Consider the following 23,750-nt stretch of genomic DNA (forward strand, 5'->3'; position numbering starts at 1 on the left):
CTCCCCTTCCCTCTCAAATTTTTAAAAATTTATTTTGTTGTATTTATAATGCACTCTGTAGGGCATACTGAATATTTGAATGTGAACAAATATACCCTTTCATTTATTTGTTTGAAATAAATAACTGAACTGGCTAGAAACCACAGAACTTTGAAGTATCTTGGAAGGGACTAAGCATAAACATATTTCAATATTTTTACTTAGTGTCTTCCAAGAAATGTAACGAATAGACATTTCTTTGTTATATATGCTGATAGCATGTAAATAATTTTAATATTTAGTTGAATAGGATTCAAAAGCGTGTTCAGTGTAGCTGACTTTGACTCTCTCTTTATATAAAGTTTTTGATAGCGTGAACCAGAGCTATAATGCTCAATACGTTCTACGTTGATATCAATATTTATAAAAGAATATGAGTTTACCTCAATATGATATGTAGAACATTTCCGTATGATTCTCCCCAGAAATTAAAACGAAAACAATTAAAAAATTGAAAATCTTACATTATAGTAAGAAATAATTAACAATAACTAAAAATCAAATGAACACAATTAAAAATTAAGTCAAAAATTGATTTAAAGAAAAAAAGGAAGGAAAATCGTTTTGAATTTTTTTTTTCGTTAAATTAATTTTTAATTGTGTTGAACTGATTTTTAATTGTCTTTATTTGATTTTTAATTATTGTTAATTATTTCTTACTATAATGTAAGATTTTCAAGTTTTTAATTGTTTTTGTTTTAATTTCTGGAGAGTATCATGTGGAAGTGTTCTACGTATCATATTGAGGTAAACTCTTATTCTTTTAATAAAGTTTTTGAGGAATACTTAGTACAGTCTTCATTGTAATCGTTTATCCCTGCTGCTTTCAGTTTTACTTGAAATTTTTACCATACTATATATATATATATATATATATATATATATTAACAATGCTGAAAATATAAATTTTTCTGCAGAACTAGAAATAGAAGATAAATTCAAGGGACCAGAGTCTAGTGGATATACCGAATCTGGTGACACCGACAGTGATACTGTCAGTTCCAGAATGTCAGCACCAAGAATATATTATAGAGGTATGATATTCCCATATGGAGATGCTAGTAAATAATGCTTTAGTCCGTAATTCCCCCCACCCCCACTACTCTTATTACTTGGTTTTTAGGGAGGGGAGGACATTTTTTAAACACACACACACTGTCATTTTAATACACCTGATGATACAACATTGGAATTCCCCAAGCTTGAATAGTGCTCTTAATTCCCAACATGACATTGACATTACAAGATGATATTACTCGTGATGGAGCCATACCAGGTTTCTAAGTCATTACATGATTGGCTGTTGGGTTGAGATCTAGGGAGTTAGCTGACTAATAAGTAGTTAAGTTAAAACAACTTCATTTTTGTTTTTCCAGATTGGTAACACTCTTAAATAACCAGTATTAATAAAATAAAACTAATTTTGCATCTTTTTTTAAGTGTGTATGTGTTGGCTCACTGCTGGTTTCAACAAGGTAAGAGAAATTTTTTCTCGTATTTTCAATCTAAAACTATATATCTTTCTTTAAGTTAAGCATGTTCCTTTATTTTTATTTATTTTTTTTTGAACCTTTATTTTGTTCAAACCATGAAAGAAAAAGATATTTCTATTACTTAATTTGCTTGAGGTTTTCAAAACTCTTAATGCCTTGGAACCCACAGAATCTGCAACTGAATTCTTTCTGTATAGCATTGCTTATGCCAATAACTAATACTGTCATTTTTCCATTAGATCCATATCTTGAAAGGGGCCTAACCAAACATATAAGAATATAGTGGTGTTTCAAAAAATAAATTAAAGCATCTGAGGAAAGACAGGTGTAGGATAGATGTGCGGAAGTTTGCCTTTAGCCAGCGGATAGTTGGTTGGTGGAACAGGCTTCCATCCTATGTTGTGGAAGCTAACCTAAATAAATTTAAGGCTGAGCTGGACAGGTATTTGGATTGAACGGAGGGGTGAAATGGGAGCGGTTTTTTTTTTTTTTTTTTTTTTGGCTGATGCTGCTTAATCTTGCTTTCTTGCATCATATGTCTCTACTAATGTTAATGCATGTCGCTTTTGAAAGAAAAAAGTGTGGTTGGTTTGTGGACAGGTTTGACCACATGAAGAGTATATGCACCATCAGTTTCCTCTTGCAACCATGAAATTGCATGACATATATGTTGTATTACTGCACTATCATTTGCAAGATGACAAGACTACTGGAAACGTGGTTAAATGTAGAGGTGCATCATACGTCAAGGGTACCAGGCTGTTGGAAATTCACTGCCAACTGGTGGATAAATCTAACATCATATCATGTCATGGAAACAGTTTGTTGTTATTTGGTTTTTAGGAGCATTAGCAACTAAGGCCATATTGTTCCGGGGATATGCGGTGGTCATTCCCTGACCTTTCTGCATCCTCCGTATTTGGTGGTCATGGGCTTGAACCCCGGTCTAATCAAGAAGAGTGTGCTATGCACTGCTGCTCCTGCCCACCTGGCTATGGAGGTGCCATGGAAACAGTTTAGGTGGGTGCAATGCCTTTTCTAAAGGTAGATGTTCATGATTAGCAGAAATAAATTGTCCAAGCAGGTCCACTATGGATGACAGTGTTGGTTGTAAACCATATTGAGAGTAGATGAGCACATTAAACTGAGTGACATTGCTCAAGAGCTTAATATCTCATTGTAGTTACCAGCAATGCATTGCTACAGGGGATGAAATGGCACATGATTGGACACCAGAAATTGTAAATAGGATCTCTGATGTGGAAATGAATCTCCTTCTGGGAAGAAATACAAATTAATGCCTTCAGGAAAGAACATAAATATATAGAGAGAAGGTGAGTGTAAATATATCAGTTCTTCATTTTTAGCACTGGAGTTGTTTATGCCATTCCTTTTCGTTCTCACTTTTCTAACTGAAACTCTCCTATTCTGTGGTATTGGTGCTCAAAGTTTTTGTGTAAGCTGGAATGTGTTAGCAACATGATGCTAGAATTGGACAGAAAGACCCTGCTAATTTCAAATTCATATTTTTAATGGTTCATATGTTTAATGAAAATGATTTTATTTCTTTATGGAAAACTTTTTCATCGACAAAACAATTAACGATGCAGATCAAAAGGAATTGCAGCAATTGAGGAATGCTAAAATTGACACTGATGTCATTCTGGTAGAGAATTTTTTATTTACATTTAATAACCACCATAGCACAAATTTTAGCTGTATGTGCTCATTGACTGTCAGATTTTAAAGGGGGTAAAGAAAATATTATTATTCATGTGGGAACAAACGATATTAAACGTACACGATCTGACGATTTGTTGGAAAAATACAGAACCATGCTGAGGAAATGTCGCGAGCTAGGCCATAATGTCTATGTGTCTGCAATTCTGCCCAGACACGATAGGAGGGATTATATGTTAAGAGCCTTGTGGATTAACTCAAGACTTGAAGGAATCTGCAAGGCTTTAGGGGGTAAATTTCTATCAGCATGGCCCACACTTGTAGGTAGAAGGAATTTGTTTTGTAGAGACGGGATACACTTAAACAAAGGTGGTGCAAAAGTTTTTGCCAGTATTATTGAGGAAAACTTAAAGGTTCAGGGAAACTGCTAGTTAGGGGGGATGTGGGTAATACTGACACGCGTTTATCTGATAATATTGGTCAAAGTAACTCTTGCACATACCTCAAGAGTTCTTATCTGTTACCCCAACTGGACGTATTATCTAGATGTTCTGGGGGCACAAACGTTTCACGTGGGCGGGTAGCTAATGCGAGGGAAGAGAGCCTAAAAAACTTCAAGGGTTGTGTTAGGGTTGTTAAATATACAAGAACAGTAAATCTTAATTGTTTATACAGTAACGTTAGAAGTGTCGTCAATAAAATGAGCGAATTCGAACTGCTGGTTAAAACAAGTAACGCGGACATAATAGGGCTTACAGAGACGTGGTGCCACCCGGAAATTGGGGATGATGAATTTCAGTACGGCTTGTATAATGTATTTAGGAAGGATAGGTTAGATAGAAGGGGTGGTGGGGTAATGCTTCTTATCAGAAGCAGCCTGAGTGCGACGATAGCTTTCCCGGATTCAGACGTTTCACATGCTAGTATAGAGTCTGTATGGTGTGAGATAGTTGGAAACAAAGGTATAATGCGAGTAGGAGTAATCTACAGACCAGGTGATTGTGAAGATTATGACAAAAGCCTCTACATGCAACTGGAATGGGCAAGTAAGCGTCAATGCCTTATTATGGGTGATTTCAATCTGCCTCTAATTGATTGGAGTAAATGGGAAGGAAACTCGACATGGGGAACAAAATTTTTAAATCAACTAGATGACTGTTATTTGTATCAACATGTCAGGGAAAATACTAGAGAAAAGAGTATCCTAGACCTCATCATCACACATGAATCAGATGACATAACAGGGCTGACAGTAGAGGAACCAGTAGCAGGAAGTGATCACGGAGTTCTACGGTGGATGATGACGAGAGAGGTAGCAGAAGTAATAGGCAAAGGAATGGGTTTTAATTTCAGAAAAGGAAATTACGATGCCTTAAGGTACTACATGGCCTCTATTAACTGGGTAGATATCGCGCAGAGAATGAATACAATTGAACTGTGGTACGCTTTTAAAACATTAATCACAGATGCCTTGAATGCGTATATACCATTAAAAAAATACTCCACGAGGAGGGTTCCAAGTTGGATGACTAGTGAAGTTGCCGCATTACTTGAGCAGAAAAAGGTGGCATGGAAAGGTTACAGAACAACAAAAAGTACTGAAGCCTATAACAGCTACAAGGTGATGTGTAATAGAGCCACAGAAAAGGTTCGACAGGCAAAGGCAGTTTATGAGAAATCACTAGCAAACAGAGCAAAGAGGGGGGATAAAGAATTCTTCACATATATAAATGCCAAGAAGAGCAGGACAAACCAGATCGGACCTTTATGTAAGGGAAAGGGGATAGTAATAAATACACCAGCTGCCGTTGCAGATGAACTCAACAGTTATTTTGCATCGATATTTACAAATGAAAAGCCTTTTGTGGCAAAGGGAAATTGTGGGAGCGAAGTTAAAAAATATGTAATTAATGATATTGAAATTTCGCAAGATTATTTAATGAAAAAACTTTCGAGCCTACAGACCAGTAAGGCTCCTGGAGTTGATGGAATATACCCTATAATCTTAAGAGAGGCGGCAAGCGAGTGCATTGAACCATTGAGGCTAATTATGCGAGCATCATTAGACTCTGGGGAGATTCCCTTGGATTGGAAAAGTGCAAATGTATCTCCCATACATAAGGATGGCTCTAAAAGTGAAGTTGGAAATTATCGACCTGTCAGTCTGACTTCAGTAGTAGGGAAAATCATGGAGGCAATGATCAAGGGTGGAATTCAGGATCATTTGGATCGAATTGAAATTCTCAAGGATACTCAGCATGGTTTCGTAAAGGGAAAATCATGTTTAACAAATCTGGTTCGCTATTTCGAAAGGGTCACTCACGAGCTGGATTTAGGGAATAATTTCGACATTGTTTATTTAGATTTCAGCAAAGCTTTTGACTCAGTCCCACATGAGCGGTTGCTTTATAAGCTGGAACAGGTTGGAATCACTGGGAAAATCCTTAGATGGATAGAAGGATGGCTTCAGGGCAGGAGGCAGAGGGTTGTGATAAATGGCTATTCCTCAGATTGGGTTGATGTAAGAAGTGGGGTTCCCCAAGGATCAGTATTAGGACCACTGTTGTTTTTAATTTTCATAAACGACATTGATGAAGGGATAGAGGGCGTGATGTCTAAATTTGCAGATGATGTTAAAATTGGGAGAGTAGTTAATGATCACTGTCAAGCTGAGCTACTTCAGAGAGACCTAGATAGACTTCAGGAATGGTCAGAAAAATGGCAGCTGTGCTTTAATCCAACAAAGTGTAAGGTATTACACCTGGGAAACAGTAATCCCAAAATAACTTATTCACTTGGTGGAGTTCAACTAAAGCCAGTACTGGAGGAAAGGGACTTGGGTGTTACGATACGGTCAGACATGAAATTCTCTGAGCATTGTAAACAGGTTGCAAGGAAGGCCCATGGTGTCCTATCAATGATCTATCGAACTTTTGCAAGTAGAGAAAGGGACGTGATAATCCCATTATATAAGGCTTATGTTAGACCACACTTGGAATACTGTGTTCAAGTATGGAGACCGCACCTGAAGAAAGACATCGAGCTTCTTGAAAGGGTGCAAAGAAGGGTAACTCGCCTGGTGAGATCGGCAAAAGGGCGTCCTTATGAAGAAAGACTTCGAATATGTGGGTTGCAGAGTTTGGAAACTAGACACCTTAGAGGAGATTTGATTGAGGTGTTTAAGGCTCTGAGAGGCATCAGTAAAATGAATGAGGACAAAATTTTCAAGATTATAAATGATGCTAGAACTAGGGGACATAAATTCAAGTTACGGGGGGAAATGTTTAGATTGGATTGCAGGAAGTTCTATTTTAGCCAGCGAGTTATAAATTACTGGAATAAGTTGCCTTCATGGGTGGTAGAGGCCGACAGTTTGGGGAAATTCAAAGGTCATCTGGATAGTACTTTCGGGTAAGGGAAGCACATAGGATGATAGGTTTAATTTCCTTTTTATTTATTTTTTATTTTATTAATTATTATTATTTAGTTATTTATTTTTATTTTTTTGTTTTTATCATTGTTTTGTTCGGATTTATTTATTTATTTATTTTTTTTTTTTTTTTTTTGGCTGGTGCAGCATAAGCCATAGGCTTTCTTGCACCATGCGGCCGTTACTAATACTAATACTAATACTAATTGCTGGGTTAACCTAAATATAATCATATTTGAAATCCAAATTGGCCACTTAGGAGTAGGCCAATATGTGGCCTACTCCTAAGTGGCCATTCCACTTAGGCTATTTGGAAAAAAATTTTTCTTTATTAATCATATTCAAATGATTGATTTAATTTTGGCTCATTTCAAGTAATTTCAATATCATTGAAGGTAAAGAAATAATATTTTGTAAATCAGTTATGGTAGTTTTAATGTGAGAATCTATCAGACACTATTATGAAATAATTTAAATCTATATACACTGTTTCTTGCTTCATGAATTGACAAGTGCACAAGGAAGTATCAAATATAACAAGTTATTCCAAGACATTCTTGGCATTTTAATAATTCCTCATAGCAGTGTTAAGCATTCAATATTCAACCAGGTGGGGTGGGGAGGGGATTTGGATGATAACTCATCCAAATATATGACTCAGATGAAAATTGCAGATTAGGGTGGTGAGTAATGCACCTTATGAAACAAAATTTTTTATAATTGAGTTAGCACCATGAAGTTTTATTTATTGCTGTAGATATACTATTAAGAGATAATATTAAGGGATAAACATGCTAAAATAAAAGTTTCTGCTTATTACAGATCTAAAGATATGAACAGTCAAAGCGATGTCTGGTTCTTCTAGTGGTCCATGACAGAGTTGAGTTTCATTGAACCAGGCAGCTGAGTTTTCTCGTCAGGAGAAAACTTTTCTCTTTTTAAGTCAGGAGAAAACTCAGCTGCCTGGATTCATGACATTGAGAAAAGTATACCACTCGGCACTATTGATAGAAGCTAGTTTATACATGGCTAGCACATATTAAAGGAGGGGTCACTGTGACTATCCAAGGAGTAGGCTAAAGTCTGTATGCATTGAATAAAACATTAAGACTTTAGAATGAAATTATGCAAAAAGACAGGACATATGCAATGTAGTTATTGTCCTTCAGGCACCAGGGTGCTTGAGGAGAAGTGTGTTAACCATTTTAGACACGTCAGATTATAGGAAAATATGCTGAAAATTGAGACCAAAGCTGTTTATAAGAGAAATGAGATTTTCCAGGCAGATCTATCAAGCATACGTTGCAGGAGTGCAGTAACTTTCAGGGGGATTTTTTTTAAAGGCCCGATAGAAGCAGATACAAGATGTTGATCATCCATTATGACCTTATTCTAAATGTGGAATGGCCGCATCAGTTATCTCTAGTGAGAAGAAAACCTCTGATTGCCAGATCATCACAAAAAATGATGGCCATAGCACTTTGGGACACAAGGCCCAATTTTGGTTGATTTTTTTAAATTTTTATTTTTAGAGAAAGGTTTGGGATAAATAAGGAAGGATATTGCCAAACAGTTGATAAGAGTAATAGGGCTATTAAAAAGAGAGGGAGGGGGAACTAGCAGGACACCCATCACATCACATTATACTATGATCTTGCCAGGCTACACATTACCTATATGACTCAGATGAAAATTGCAGATCTCGGTTGTTGAGTTTGCATCATCTGTATATAGTCTGGATTTGACTCCATATGTTTTCTATGTGGATATTTGAAGAGATATTTTGTGGGAGGCAAGGTGACAATGCCAACCTGATATTGTCAAAAAGATAATGACAGGCTGGCTTCAACAGTTGTCCATCCTTTTAACAAAATAAATATGTGAGTTGGAAAGAACAATTGTAAGTATGTTTTTATTGATAATTATCAATAAAATGTATTGATAAACAAGGGCTATATAGTATAATGTATACATGCTTCCCAGTGTTTGTGTAATAATCCATAGCCACGGGTAGTGACAATTTTGAAAGAGTTCCTGCCAAGAGATTCAAAGATAACTGCCCTCTGATCAAGCTATTGGCAAATTATCTCCATTTCTTACTCAAAGGAGCATAGATGCAGATGCAATCCCCTATATTCATAAAAAGGTTGTGTTGTGGAGATTTTTCTAATTGAAACACCACCACTAAGCAGGCCTGAGAAACAGCTGTTGAAGTGGGTTAATGATCATAATTCAAAAGTATTTAAGAAATTTCTGGGTAATAAAAACTATACTGTTTAAGGATGAACCTGTTAATCTAACCTCGGCATTCTTAGATAGTACATTTCCTGAACTTTGTTACATTACAAGAAACTTTGTTGACTTTTGATACATATTTTCTCCTGATATTGATTTTATGCTTAACTGCCCAACAGAATTTTACTTATCAATTAGAAATTGTTTTATCATAATTTTAGAAAAAAGCACAGTAGAATAACTGGTAACAACTAACAGTACTGTCTGTTCGTAACTTAGTCACACCCTGAAGATATTCCAGGGTGTGACTTAGTAGGCACTTCTCTTCTCTGAAATAGGGATCAGAATTAAAGAGAGAATGAAGCTGGTCAAATGAATAACATGTTTTGTTTTAGTAGCTATTTGTTTTTATAGCTATATTGAAATACTGGATTGCCAAAAAATACAATCGTAGTATTCAGAAATAAATGTTGACATCTGAATGTATAATAATATTAATAACATTTAAAACCTTACATTAATCATCATCTTGATTTGTTTCCATTGTTGCTTCAGTTTTACTATCATTTCCATTTGTAGTAAACAATAAAGACTCAATAATTTCTTCAATAATACAAGTGGTTTCCCAATACTTCTGCTGCTCTGCCTTGAAAACATGGTCACAGTAACTTTTCCATCTTTCTTGATTTATGCTAGCTATTCCTTGTTTCGTGTATTCCATTAAATGTGTCATACTTATATTCATGTCTCTGTGAATATATTTTTTTTTTTGAATAAAATTTGAGCCCATATTAATTCAGTTGATTTTAAATTGTAATGGTAAGGCATTAATCTTAAGTCCGCGTGTCGTGCTCATGGAGTATGCTGTCCACTGTATGTTTTTGGAACATTTAAATGGCTAATAATTTCTAATAATTCACATTTATGCATATTAGGTTGAAATGATACAGTGCATCTCCCCAAGGGCGCCTCCGTAGCCAGGTGGGAAGGAGCAGCAGTGCGTAGCACACGCTTCTTGATTAGACCGGGGTTCGAGCCTGTCACCACCAAATACGGAGGATGGTGGGAATGACCACCGCATATTCCCGGAGCAATATGGCCTTAGTTGCTAATGCTCCTAAAAACCAAATAACAACATAACAGCATCTCCCCAACCACTCTGTAATATCTTGCTTCTGTGATGAAGTATTTGGAGGCTTGTCTTGTTGAATGTTATGGCATCGTGCATCATCAAAAACTATAACAGAACCTGCCTGAATATTTGGCAGTAGTTGCTGCTTTAGGCTGTTTCAAAATTATGTTGATTCACTTGGCTATGGTAGTCACCATTGTGTTTTCAGCTTTATAAATAAGCATAGAGTTTGGAATAAAGCTGTTTATATTTCCTGCTCTCATTATAATGTCTTTTCTTTTTTTGTGGAACCACAGTTCACGACTGCAGATAATCCATCGATTCTCTAACACTTCTGAAAAGTAAAATTACTGCCCACCCAGGATTTCACCTAACAAAACTAAGTTCTTCCCAGAATTGTGGTAATGTGTAATTGCTCTTAAATATTTTGTTCTCCATAGAACAGTATTATCTCTTTCTATTATGACTTTCTGTTTTGCTTTTGCTTTCTTTCATATAAAACCCATTTGTTTCAAAATTGCATGTAGAGCTGTTTTTCTGAATGGAAAATCGAATTTCTGTTTTATTAGTGGCAAAAATTTATTTAAAGTGGTGGGCACCTTTTCTATTGGCACTATAAAATTTTTGAATAGTGTGATGAATAATGGATCTATTGTTGCCATGCATTTTGCTGAGAGCTGTAGTTGATAATGTAGAGTAACTCACAAATGTGAAACCCAACTGCCATTCAAAAACGAGCCAATCGACAAATTTTAATGTGATTTTCGTTTTCGTAACATTTTATGAGTTGACCAGTAATTAATCTTCTCTTAATTGGAAGCCATGCAATTAAAAACAAATGGAACTGATAGGATTACATGATATAATCAACTACTTCAAGAGTATATAAGCATTGTGCAGTTTCTTAAACCATTAAAAATTTGCCAACTAATGGCACACTTAATACAAAAAAAAAAAAAAAAAAAAAGCATAATTGTGTGTGTGGGTAATTAGTAGTATTTAGATAATTTATTAAAAATTCAGATCACAAGAAACTCCCAATTATCCATGTGTGGATAATTGGGAGTTTACTGTGTGAATATTAAAGTTTATGCTGTCTTGTTGCTCATTTAATATACTGTAATATTTAATATACTTCATAGGTGCAAAGAAAAAATTACCTAAGAAAACAAAGCCAAAGGTTTTAAAAGAGGTTAGTGTTTATAGAATTTTTTCCTCTGTTTTTCAAATGCTTTCTTATTTTTAGCACGCTGTACTTAATCTTTATCAAAATTGAAGGAGCCTGCTTTTTGTTTTTACTTCATTATGCCTTCAACAATCTCATTGCATTAATTTTTTTTTATTTACCTCAATGTTGCATATTTCAGGAAGTAGAAGAAAGGAGGAATCCAAACAAGAAAATAATGTCAAAAGTATGAAATAAACAATTATATGGCCAGTCTTAAAAAGCAGAAATAAATGTATAAAAAGTAGTATATGAAATATAGTAGAAAAAAAAATAATAATAAAAAATAAATAAATAAAATAGCAGTATAAGGCAACAATCTATAAAGTTGGGTGGCTTTTACTTATTTTAAAATATATTTTAACTGAATTAATTCTCTCAGTGTCAACCAGTTGAGTTTCTCAAGGTATATTGAACAATCATAGTTTAAGAACCTGTGCTTATCTTATTAAAATCCAAGAAACATGTAGAATCAATTGAAAATTAATTGCAACTGGTACTAAAGGACTATTAAGTCATTTATACTGTTAGGGTGAGTGGAGAAGGTTTGGGTATAATTCTTAATTAGCAAAAGTGACATTAAAACAAAGACACTGTTAAGCCAATTCCTAAATATTTCCTTGATAGCATAAAGCAAACACAGTCGGACCTCTATATAACAAAATCGATCGTTCATTTGAAAAAATTTGTTAACAGAAATTTCTTATAATGCAGCATTAGCATTAGCAAAGGCACATGATGCAAGAAAGCAAGCTTATATAGCATCAGCCAAAAAAAAAATCCCATCCACTCACTCCAAGTTCTGCCTTGAATCTATTTAAGCTATCAACTTCTACAACGACAGATGGAAGTTTGTTCCAGTAATCAACCACCCACTGGCTAAAGGCAAATTTCCACACATCTATCCTACAACAGTCTTTCCATAATTTGAATTTATGCCCTTTCCGGCAATTATTCTGAGTAAGAGGAAGAATCCCATCAGCATTGAGGATTCTCAAACCATTCAAGGCTTTATACACCTCAATCAGATCACTCGCAGGTGCCTAGTCTCCACACACTAATTTGAAAAATATAAGCCTTTCTTGTAAGAGCAACCCTTCATTCCATTCACTAATCTTCTTGCCCTCTGTATGCGTTCCAACAGCTCTACACCCTTCTTAAAATGAGGCCTCCAGACCTGTGAACAGTACTCAAGGTGTGGCCTTATACAATCACCTCCTTATCCCTGTATATCATTGACAAGAAACTGAGCTACTCTTGCAGACCATCTGCATTGATCAGAAAATCTGCCTGCACAATTACCCCCAGGTCCTTTTCCTTCTCTACTACTGTCAGAGTAGTTGATACGTTACTGCTTCCCATATGTAGTACTTTACATTTCTTAAGGTTAAACTTCATTTGCCACCTCTCAGCCCATCTACTCAACTTTTCTAGATCCTTTTGCAGTAGCGTACTGTCATTAGTGTCATTAACAACCCTGCCAACCTTTATATCATTTACAAACTTGGACATTAAGCCTGATATACCATCATGAATATCATTTATAAACACAGAAAACAACAATGGACCCAACAACGAACCCTCAGGGAGTCCACTAATACCATTAGTCCACGAACGGCAGTGTCCATTGATTACCACTCTCTGTCTTCTCCCACTCAACTATCCCTTTATCCATAGCAGCATTTTGCCTCCAATGCCACACTGCTCCAATTTGTGCAGCAGTCTTCCATGTGCAACAGTATCAAAGGCCTTTCTAAGATCCAAATATATGATATCAAAGTTATTCCCTGCATCCAGATCCTTTGTGACTGCATCATAGTATCCAATCAAATTGGTCAGGCAAGACTTCCCCTTAACAAAACCATGCTGTGTCCGAGCTATAACTGAAGTCTTGTCTAAATGATCCTGCAGTGCTTCTTTAACTTGTGCCTCCATTAATTTTCCTGGAACAGAAGTTAAACTCACAGGTCTATAATTACTTGTGTCAGCCTTTGATCCTCCTTTGTGAATTGGGGTCACATTTGCACATCTCCAGTCTGTGGGTACCTCCCCTGAGTCCAGGGAAGCCTTCATAATTATGGCTAAGGGTTTGCTTACTTCCTTTGCCACATCCTTTAATATAACTGGATAGATTCCATCCACCCCAGGTGCCTTTCTTATATTTATCTTCAATAATTTCTCCACCACTTTACTCTCAGTTATTACAAGATTATCTAGCTTACTGCCAGAGTTTAATACACCTCTGGTATTCCCCTCCCTGAATAACTCCTCATGTGTGAATGTAGATGCAAAATATTCATTTAGTTTGTTACCTACCTGAGCCGGATCATCAACAGTTGAATCACTGATATGAAGTGGACCAATCTGATCCATCCTAGAGTTTACATAAGTAAAGAACTCTTTGCTGTTTTTCTTTGCATCCTTTGCCAAAGATTTTTCGTAATCTGCTAATCTCCATTGTGACTTGGTTACAGACCAGCTTATATCTATCACAGGCTTCTGTGTTGCCCATTAATTTATATGTATCCCATGCATTTTTCTTCTCTGCCATATGTCTAATTATTTCATCTGACATCCATTTAGGCCTAAATCTTGAACAATATTTCTTAGTTGGTATGAAAAGCCTAGTAGCTTCCAAGAAAAATTCAAAATGCTTCCCATTTTGAATTTGCTGGTCAGACATCATCAGTTGGTCCCACCATATAGAATTTAAATACTGTCTCAGACCACCATAGTCATCTTTACGAAAGCAAAATTCCTTCTCTTTACCCTTGATGGTAGTTACCTCTGAGTAACTCCAGCTGGCTCCCGTTTTATAGTCACACCGACCCAGCAGGTCGAGATGCTGAGGCTTTTGCAATTACTAATGACCTAGCACAGATTGTTCATTTACGTACAAGAATACCAGACAATCCTAATCATATGGCCAATACGCTTGATCTTTTTCTCACAAACAACCCTTCTAAGTACACGATCGAAGTGAGAGGTCCTTTAAGCACTTCAGATCACAACTTAGTGATTGTCTCTTCTCCAATGGAACCTTTATCTCATGGCTATTCCCAACCTCGTGTTGTTTGGCATTACAAGGGATGACCCTTGTAATGCCAAACAACATCTTGCAATGCAAAATGGGATGACCTGCGAGACTTATTTTCTTCTTTTCCTTGGTCGGATTACTGTTTCAAAACTTCTGATGTCAACGTTTGCTCAGATCGTGTCAGTGAAATTATTCTTGCAGGAATGGAATCCTTTATCCCACACTCCACTTTAAAATCTCATCCTTTATCTAAACCTTGGATTTCCAATAAATGTGCTTAGGCTGATCAAGAGAAGAATGTTGCATATCGTAATTGGCTTGTTTCTAATTCTTGAGTTTCATTTTCTGCCTACACCAAACCTCGCAACAATTGTAAAGCAGTTATTAATCAGTCCAAACTGGAGTTTGAACAGGCTAAGAGTAGAAAACTTGCTTCTTGCCCTAATTGTAGCCGAGCATTCTGGTCTCTTGCCAAAGCTATTGGCCGCAACTTTTGCCCATCTCTACTCCCACCTCTGTCCAAACCAGATGGTTCTATTGTCACTTCAGCCAAGGATAAAGCTGACCTGCTAGCATCCCATTTTTCTTCCAGCTCACATATTAATGATCTTGGTAAAACACCTCCCAACACACTCCATTCAATGCCTCCTGTGGTCTTCCGTCAAAAGGATATCAGAAGGATTTTGATGAATCTTGATGCTAAGAAAGCTCCAGGTCCTGATGGTATTTCTCCACTTATTCTCAAAACCTGTGCTCCTGAACTTACTCCTATTCTTTGCCGCCTTTTTTCACTTTCTTATACCAAAGGTGTTTTTCCTTCTGCTTGGAAATTTGTTCGTATCCAGCCAGTTCCTAAAAAGGGTGACAAATCCCTCCCATCCAATTATCGTCCCATTGCAATTACTTCTACTCTTTCTAAAGTAATGGAGAAATCAATTAACTGCCAACTCTTAAACTACATAGAAACTTTCCGTCTGATCAACGATCGCCAGTATGGATTCCGTCAGTGTCGATCCACTGGTAATATTCTGGCTTATGTTACCCATTTATGGACTAATTTTATGGAAAGTTTCGGTGAAACACAAGTAGTTGCTCTTGACATCTCAAAGGCTTTCGATCGTGTTTGCCATAAAGGTCTTCTAAACAAGCTTCCATCTTATGGTTTGCCAACTGTTTTTAGTAATTGGTTATCCAGTTTTCTCTCTGATCGCTCACTGAGGGTGACGGTAGATGGCTCTCTGTCTTCTAACTTCTCCACTAATGCCGGTGTCCCCCAAGGTTCTGTTCTTTCCCCCACTCTTTTCCTCTTGTATATTAATGACCTCCTTCCATTGACTGGAATTCCTATCCATAGTTTTGTCGATGATAGCACATTGCATTCCATTTTGAGAAACCTTGTCCTGATCAATCAGCTTCAACTTCTCGAAAATCTGCTACCAATTCCTTAAATGCCGATCTTCAGGTAATTCTCCAGTGGGGCAAAGACAACTTAGTTGATTTCAACCCTTCTAAAACTCAGTCTTGTCTTATATCTCGCAAAAAGGATTCTTCTGCTCCTATGTTTATCTTTCCTGATTATCCTGACTTCTAATCTCTCTTGGCACAAGCACATTATAAATATTGCTTCCTCTGCATCTAAAACACTTGGTTTTCTCTTTCGCTCTCGGCATTACTTTTCTTCCAAACAGCTGCTCACTCTGTATAAATCGCAAATCCGCTCTGGCATGGAATATTGTTCCCACATCTGGGGTGGTGCCACCAAAACCTCTCTCAGGCTTCTTGATTCCATTCAGAAGAGGGCAGTTAAGTTAATTAATGTTTAATCTCTAACAGAGTCTCTCCACTCGCTGTCTCATAGACGTACTCTTTCTGCTGCATGCCTCTTCTACAGATACTTCCATGGGCACTATTCTTCTTCTGAATTGGCTTCTATAATTCCCTCTCTCTCTTTCAAAACAGTCCAAGTCCGAACACGTTCCGTCACCAGCCAACATCCATTTACTGTCCAACTTCAACCTCGCAGAACCAACTTTTCATTCTCCTCATTTATTCATTCAACTACCGTTTTCTGGAAAAACCTTCTTTCATACATATTTCCTGAAAATTACAGTCTACAGAAGTTCAGCAAATATCCTCTTTCTTCTTTTCAACCTCCAATCCAAGCATGGTACTAAGTACTATAGGTTCTAATACCTCATGTGTTTGGGGTTTACATAAAAAAAACACAGAAAACTAATTTCTAACAAGTCAGTGACAAACTTCGGGTAGTAGGGAGCCAGGTGGACGGGAGCAATAATCGGATTGCTCTGCCAAGATTTGTATTATACATACAAAAAGACAATATTAGCATTAGTAGAGGCATTTGATGCAAGAAAGCAAGCTTATGCAGCATCAGCCAAAAAAAAAAAAAAAAACAAAAAACCCCACTTCCACTTCACCCCTCTGTTCATTCAAAATACCTGTCCAGCTGAGCCTTAAACTTATTTAGGCTATCAACCTCCACCACAAGGGATGGCAGTCTGTTCCACCAACCAACCACCCGCTGGCTAAAGGCAAATTTCCGCACGTCTATCCTACATACATCTGTCTTTCCTCAATTTGAATTTATGCCCTCTCAGGTGATTTTTCTGAGCTAGAGGAAGAATCCCATCAGCATTGAGCATGCTTAAACCATTCAAGGCTTTATACACCTCTATCAGATCACCTCGCTGGTGCCTAGTCTCCAGACACTGTAATTTGCAAAACTTAAGCCTTTCTTCGTAAGAGCACCCCTTTGTTCCATTCACTAATCTTGTTGCCCTTCTCTGTACTCGTTCCAGCAGCTCTACATCCTTCTTGAAATGAGGCCTCCAGACCTGTATACAGCACTCTAGGTCTGGCCTGACCATTGCCTTATACAATGGAATAATCACCTCCTTATCCCTGCTGGAAAAATTCCTGTATATCATTGACAATACTCCATGAGCTACTCTTGCAGCCCGTCTGCACTGCTCAGAGAACTTCATATCTGCCTACACAACCACCCCCAAGTCCCTTTCATTCTCTACCACTGTCAGTGTAGTACCACAGAGTTGATACATTGCTCTGGGGTTGCTGTTTCCCATGTTAGCTACCTACTTTACATTTGTCAATGTTAAACTTCATTTGCCACCTCTCAGCCCATCTGCTCAACCTTTCCAGATCCTGTTGCAGCAGCATAGTGTCAGTAGTGTCCTTGACAACCCTGCCAACCTTTGTATCGTCTGCAAACTTAGACATTAAGCTTGATATACCATCATCAATATCATTTATAAATACAGAAAACAATAATGGACCCAACACTGAGCCCTGAGGGACTCCACTAATAACATCAGTCCACGATGAGCAGTGTCCATTGATTACCACTCTCTGTCTTTTCCCCCTCAACCACCCCTTTATCCATAGCAGCAATTTGCCTCCAATGTCACACTGCTCCAATTTGTGTAGCAGTCTTCCATGTGCAACAGTATCAAAAGCCTTTCTAAGATCCAAGTATATAATATCAAAGTTATTCCCTGCATCCAGTTCTTTTGTGACTGCATCATAGTATCCAATCAAGTTGGTCAGGCAAGACTTCCCCTTAACAAAACCATGCTGTGTCTGAGCTATAACTGAAGTCTTGTCTAAATGATCCTGCAGTGCTTCTTTAACCAGTGCCTCCATTAATTTTCCTGGAACAGAAGTTAAGCTCACAGGTCTATAATTACTTGTGTCAGCCTTTGATCCTCCTTTGTGAATTGGGGTCACATTTGCACATTTCCAGTCTATGGGTACCTCCCCTGAGTCCAAGGAAGCTCTCATAATTATGGCTAAGGGTTTGCTTACTTCCTTTGCTGCCTCCTTTAATATAAATGGATAGATCCCATCCACCCCGGGTGCCTTTCTTGTGTTTATCTTCAACAGTTTCTCCTCCACTTTACTCCCAGTTATTTCAAGATTCTGTAGCTTACTGCTAGAGTTGAATACACCTCTGGCATTCCCCTTGCTGAATAACTCCTCATGTGTGAATGTCGATGCAAAATATTCATTTAGTTTGTTAGCTACCTGAGCAGGATCATCAACAGTTGACCCATCAATATCAAGTGGACCAATCTGATTCATCCCCTTCCTTCTAGAGTTTACATAAGTAAAGAACTCTTTGCTGTTTTTCTTTGCATCCCTTGCCAAGGATTTCTCGTAATCTACCTTCGCCTGCCTAACCTCCTTTGTAACTTGGTTGCATATCAACTTGTATCTATCATAGGCTTCTGTATCATGTGTTAATTTGTAAGTATCCCATGCATTTTTCTTCTCTGCCATATGCCTCATTAGTTCATCTGACATCCATTTTGGCCTAAACCTTGAACAATATTTCTTAGTTGGTATGTAAAGCCTAGTAGCTTCCAAGATAAGTTGTTTGAATGCTTCCCATTTTGAATTTGCTGTTGGTAACATCATCAGTTGGTCCCACTGTATAGAATTTAAATACTGTCTCAGTCCATCGTAGTCGCCTTTACGGAAGCAATAACCCTTCCCTTTACCCCTAATGGTAGTTACCTCTTTCAGTAAATCCCACTTCAGCAAACTGTGATCACTGCCACCTAGTGGTTCATTTATCTGTAGATTCTTAATGGATGAAGAATCACTGCTGATAATCAAATCAAGAGTATTACTCCCTCTAATTGCCTCGCGAACATGCTGATGTAGAAAACAATCATCCAATAAATCCACAAAAGCCCTGCTAGTGTGTGAGTAACCAGCCCCCAAATACCAGTCAATATCTGGGAAATTAAAATCTCCCATTATAAGACTCTCTGATTTACTGGCCCACTCTATTTCCCTGTACAGTTCCTTATTATACTCATCAGAGTCATTAGGCCTATAGCACACTCCTACTCTCAATTTTGATCTCCCAATGCTTATGTCACACCAAACTGACTCAACACTGCACTGTCCAGCGATGTCGACTGGCTTCACTTCCTTGGTTTTTATGTGTTTCTTAACTAATAGCATAACCCCTCCCCCCTTCCTATCCTGTCTATCCTTTCTGTAGACGTTGTACTCCCCAAATTGCAGTTCTGCATCCCTTATATCTGTGTGACACCACGTCTCTGATATCCCAACAATATCTGCCTTTGATGTTTTGAGCAATACCTCAAATTCATCAAATTTATTTACTAAACTCCTAGCATTGGTGTAAGTACACGCAAGTATACCTGCACCTGTTTCTATTCTTAGCTACCCTAACACAACCCATGTGTTTACTTGTACTGCAATGGCTCCCAGCAGTCTCTGAAATACCATGCATCTTGTTTTTCAGGCTTCTGCTCATTCTAATAGAAGCAGTGCAAGAATCTCTTTCACCTCTGCAAGTGGCTACTGTCAATCTATTGGTCTTTGTCTCCCCCCAAGCTAGCAGTATTTATTTATTTATTTCTTATTTATTTATTCCCCCCAATATTTATTTCTTACGGGGGTGAAAAAGAACTTTGTAATACATATTAACTGAATTTTGTAATAAACAAATATATTTACATAGAAAAGCCTTCCTTTTGCAGGGGAATGGTATATGCTTCATATAAACGAGTACTTTGTAAAAACCGAGTTTGTATTAACAAGATTTTACTGTAATTATTTAGTCAGATATGAAGTTTTCTGAGCAATGGAGACAGGCTGCCAGAGCAGCTTAGGGGTCTTGTCAATGATATAGAGGAATTTTTCTAGCAATTGAAAGCACCTTGAGTACTGCATACAGGTTTGGAGGCCTCATTTTAGTAAAGATGTAGAGCTGCCTTAATGAGTACAGAGAAGGGCAACGAGATTAGTGAAGGTGTTATGGTTGAGGTGTCTTAAGATTTTGAATTGATTGAGGAAGCTCAGTGTTTTTGGGATTTTTCCTCTTGCTCAGAATTATTCTGAGCAAAAGGAAGAAATAATTCTTCCTCTTGCTACAAAAAAATATATAACACCTTACAGCAAAGTGTAAGGTGTTATATATTTTTTTAAAATTGGTGCATTATGGCCTTAGTAGCCCTTGCACCAATAAATCCAACAAACAACAACAACAAATTAAAATTGACGAAGGATTGCTTTAGGATATATGGGCAGTAGTTTGTCTGTAGCGAGCAGGTGGTTGATTGCTGGATTAGACTTCCATCTGTTGTTTAAGTTAATAATATAAATAAATTCAGGGAAGAGCTAGACAAACTATTGGATGGAATGAATGGGTGAAATGGGAGTTATTTTTTATATATATACACCTAATTCTGTTTTTACACGATAGATACGTTCCTGAAAAATACGTGTAAAAAAAAGACATTGTATTTATGGAAGAAAAGAAGATTGGTTCCGAATCTAAAAAAATCAGTAAAAATAATTAAAAAAAACACATAAAATATTCGTTTTAAGCTTATTATTTTATTTCATCAAAATACACATGTAATTAAAATGTACTAAAACAAATTTGTATGCATATGAAATTAAAAAAAAATTCTTCATGAACAAAAAAAAAATCTGTTTTACACATAAGATTTTATTCATTTTCACTTTCTGATAATAAACGGCGCATACGTTTGCGTACGACTGGAATATCACTGCCATCACTAGAAATGTTGTGGACATCGTCTTCTTCCTCTATTAATGAAATTCTTTCTGTGATCTCTTCAGCAAAATCAGCACGAGTCTCCTCTGGTGCTGATGTTACACCGGTTTTACGAACAAATTCAGTTATTAATCGTTGTGTTCGTGTTTTGGTTAGGCAGTTATATAATTCTCTGTAAGAGGCTGTCAACAACTTCAGTTCACGTTGAAACTTCCCAGCGCGTTCCTCATTAGGGTCATGTTTGACAAAATGATTTCCTAATTTTCTGGCCAGTTCCGGACCTTCTTTTATTAAATCTGCATTTAGAACAGGATCATTTTCTTCATTATCACTACGTTCTGTGGGATAAGGAGTCCCAAGGACAACCTCTAATATTTCATCTTCGCTTAGGGCTTTGTCGGTTAACAATTCATCAATATCTTCAAACGATAGATCATCGAATCCTTCTCCACCAATTTTGTGTGCCATTGTAATGATGTCGGGAAATTCGGTCGTATTAGGGATGATGGGATCTTTGCTTTTTACACATTGTGGCCAAACCGCTTTCCAACACACATTTAAAATTTCTGGTTTTAATTCAGTTAACGCTAATCCAACTTGATTGATACAATCCATAATTGAGATTTTCTTCCACACATCAATGACTGTTAGTGTTTCATCATTCAGTTTGTCCCAAACGTGTTGGAATATAATTTTACGTAGTATGTTTTAATTGTCGCAATTATACCTTGGTCTAGCGGTTGTATCAAAGATGGCAGAAATAAAATTGTACGTTTGGGTGTTCCAAGACAGGATGGCCGTGTGCATTGTCAAGAATCAGAAGAACTTTAAATTCGAGACCTTTCAAATTCATATAACATCTGACTTCTGGGACGAAACATTTGTTGAACCATTCTGTAAAAATAGTAGTGGTCACCCAGGCCTTCTTGTTTGCCATCCAGTGAACAAGCAGTTTATTGATATCTACACCTTTCATTGAACGTGGGTTTAGGGCTCGATTTACCAGCAGTGGTTTCAACATACGATCTCCTGAAGTGTTGGAGGAAAATAATAAGGTCACACGATCCTTAGCTACCTTAAAACCACCAGCAGTTTTCTGCGATTTGGCTACATACGTTCTGTTCGGCATTCGTTTCCAGAAGAAACCAGTTTCATCTGCATTCCACACTTGATCAGGAGTGTATCCTCTATCTTCAATAATTTTTGCAAGTTCCTGCAAAAATACTTTAGCAGCCGATTCATCTGCAGATGCAGTTTCACCTTTAATTTTTATATTATGAAGAGCATTCCTTTTAAGAAACCCTGTCATCCAACCTGTACTCGCAGAAAATTCATACTTTCTGTTTAACTGAGATGAAGTGCTTGGCTCCTTTTCTTTAATCTGTCTGTAAATTCTTAGTACTGTTTGCTCGATGGCATTTCCATCTACTGGTACTCTTTTTTGTGACTGATCTTCTATCCATATTACCAGGGCCTTTTCCATTTTTTCCTTGTCAATATCTCTTGTATATGATGATGAATTAACACTTACTTTTGTTCCAGAACATACCGACTTCCTAATTGCAGCTTCATTTTTCTTAATAGTTCTTACGGTAGCTTCATGTACACCAAAATGCTTTCCTACAGACGTAGCCCCTTGTCCAGTTGCAAGACGATCTAAAATTTGAATTTTAAGTTCCAAAGAAATCGCTTTCCTTTTCATTTTGGTAATAGGCGAATTATTCGACATTATATAAGGGCTACCGAAAAATATCTCAGTTATAATTAATAAAAAAAAGGTATGAAAATTTTGTAAACTTACAATTTATTGACTATCGGCAAAATTAATAAATTTATGTGCACAAATTTCACTAAAGATTCTTTCACTTTGAAATAGAGCTTACTACTACATGTCTGCCGAAGATACAATGCACGAATACCGTACATGTGCACCAAATTCAATAAAAACGTTGATGATTCATAGATACCTAGACGTACACATTGGTAAGCAAAAGCACGCGTTTCAAAACGCATACACTAGCTGTTATCCAATCTATTGGTGCGTGTAATATAGAAATGATACTAATATGCCACAAATAAAAAAATTTTTCTTAGAATTTAGGCAAAAAAAAATTCATAGAAATCGTGTTAAATCAAAATGACTCGCGTAAAAAGAGAATGAAATATTTATTTTGAATTCGTGTTAAACCAAATTCGTGTAAAAAAAGTTCGTGTAAAAACAGAATTAGGTGTATATATATATACACATATATTGGCTGATGCTGTGTAAGCTTGCTTTCTTGCATCATTTGTCACTATTAATGCTAAATAATCACCTCAGTACAGGCAGTTAATAATGATCAGTGTTTTGAAATTCAACTCATTAAGTTCTTCTGACCTTGAACACACATCACTGCACCTGGCATAAAGCATGGCATGGTGCTGCACAAGGGCCAATGCAGTGTTTGTTTAAAGTTTCAGGTTACTTGTTTTTCTTCTCCCACTAGGGCAATAAACATCTTTCATCTTATCTTTTTGAAAGATTTATTATTATCTTCATAGCACAAAGATGATAACATGAAAGCAGTCTCTCAAAATGGAGAGACTCTGCAGAAAGAAACATATAATTTCAAATTTTGCACTCTGTGTGAAGGCACCGAATTTGCAATAAATTTTTGAAATGAGCTTGAAATTAGAAGTAAGTAACTAATAGTAGTATCAAATACACAAATATAAGTTTTTTTTTTTAAGTTTTTAATATTTATATATGTAATAAGCAGAAATATGTGCTTGTGCAGTTCAAAATTTCATGCACTTAACAGTCTTTTAAATTGGAAAGTGAAAGAGCCTAAATGGTTAATGCTTCTATTAAGTAATATGTTTTTTGTAATTGTTGGCAAAA

The 23,750-nt window shown here is 36.8% G+C and overlaps 1 protein-coding gene across 3 annotated transcripts in view; it reads left to right on the plus strand.

The window, feature by feature from the left end:
* LOC150076529 (uncharacterized) overlaps positions 1 to 23,750 on the plus strand; it is a 437,825-nt gene that overhangs the window by 384,253 nt on the left and 29,822 nt on the right. For all 3 annotated transcript variants that reach the window (XM_090387824.1, XM_090387826.1, XM_090387825.1), the window contains 2 exons: positions 957 to 1,073; positions 11,152 to 11,201. In XM_090387824.1, the coding sequence (XP_090243950.1) occupies positions 957 to 1,073; positions 11,152 to 11,201 (167 nt within the window). The remainder of the gene's footprint in view (positions 1 to 956; positions 1,074 to 11,151; positions 11,202 to 23,750) is intronic.

Source organism: Mastigoproctus giganteus, chromosome 13 (assembly GCF_048544385.1).
Source record: "Mastigoproctus giganteus isolate SK-2022 chromosome 13, ASM4854438v1, whole genome shotgun sequence".
Taxonomy (NCBI): Eukaryota; Metazoa; Arthropoda; class Arachnida; order Uropygi; family Thelyphonidae; genus Mastigoproctus; species Mastigoproctus giganteus.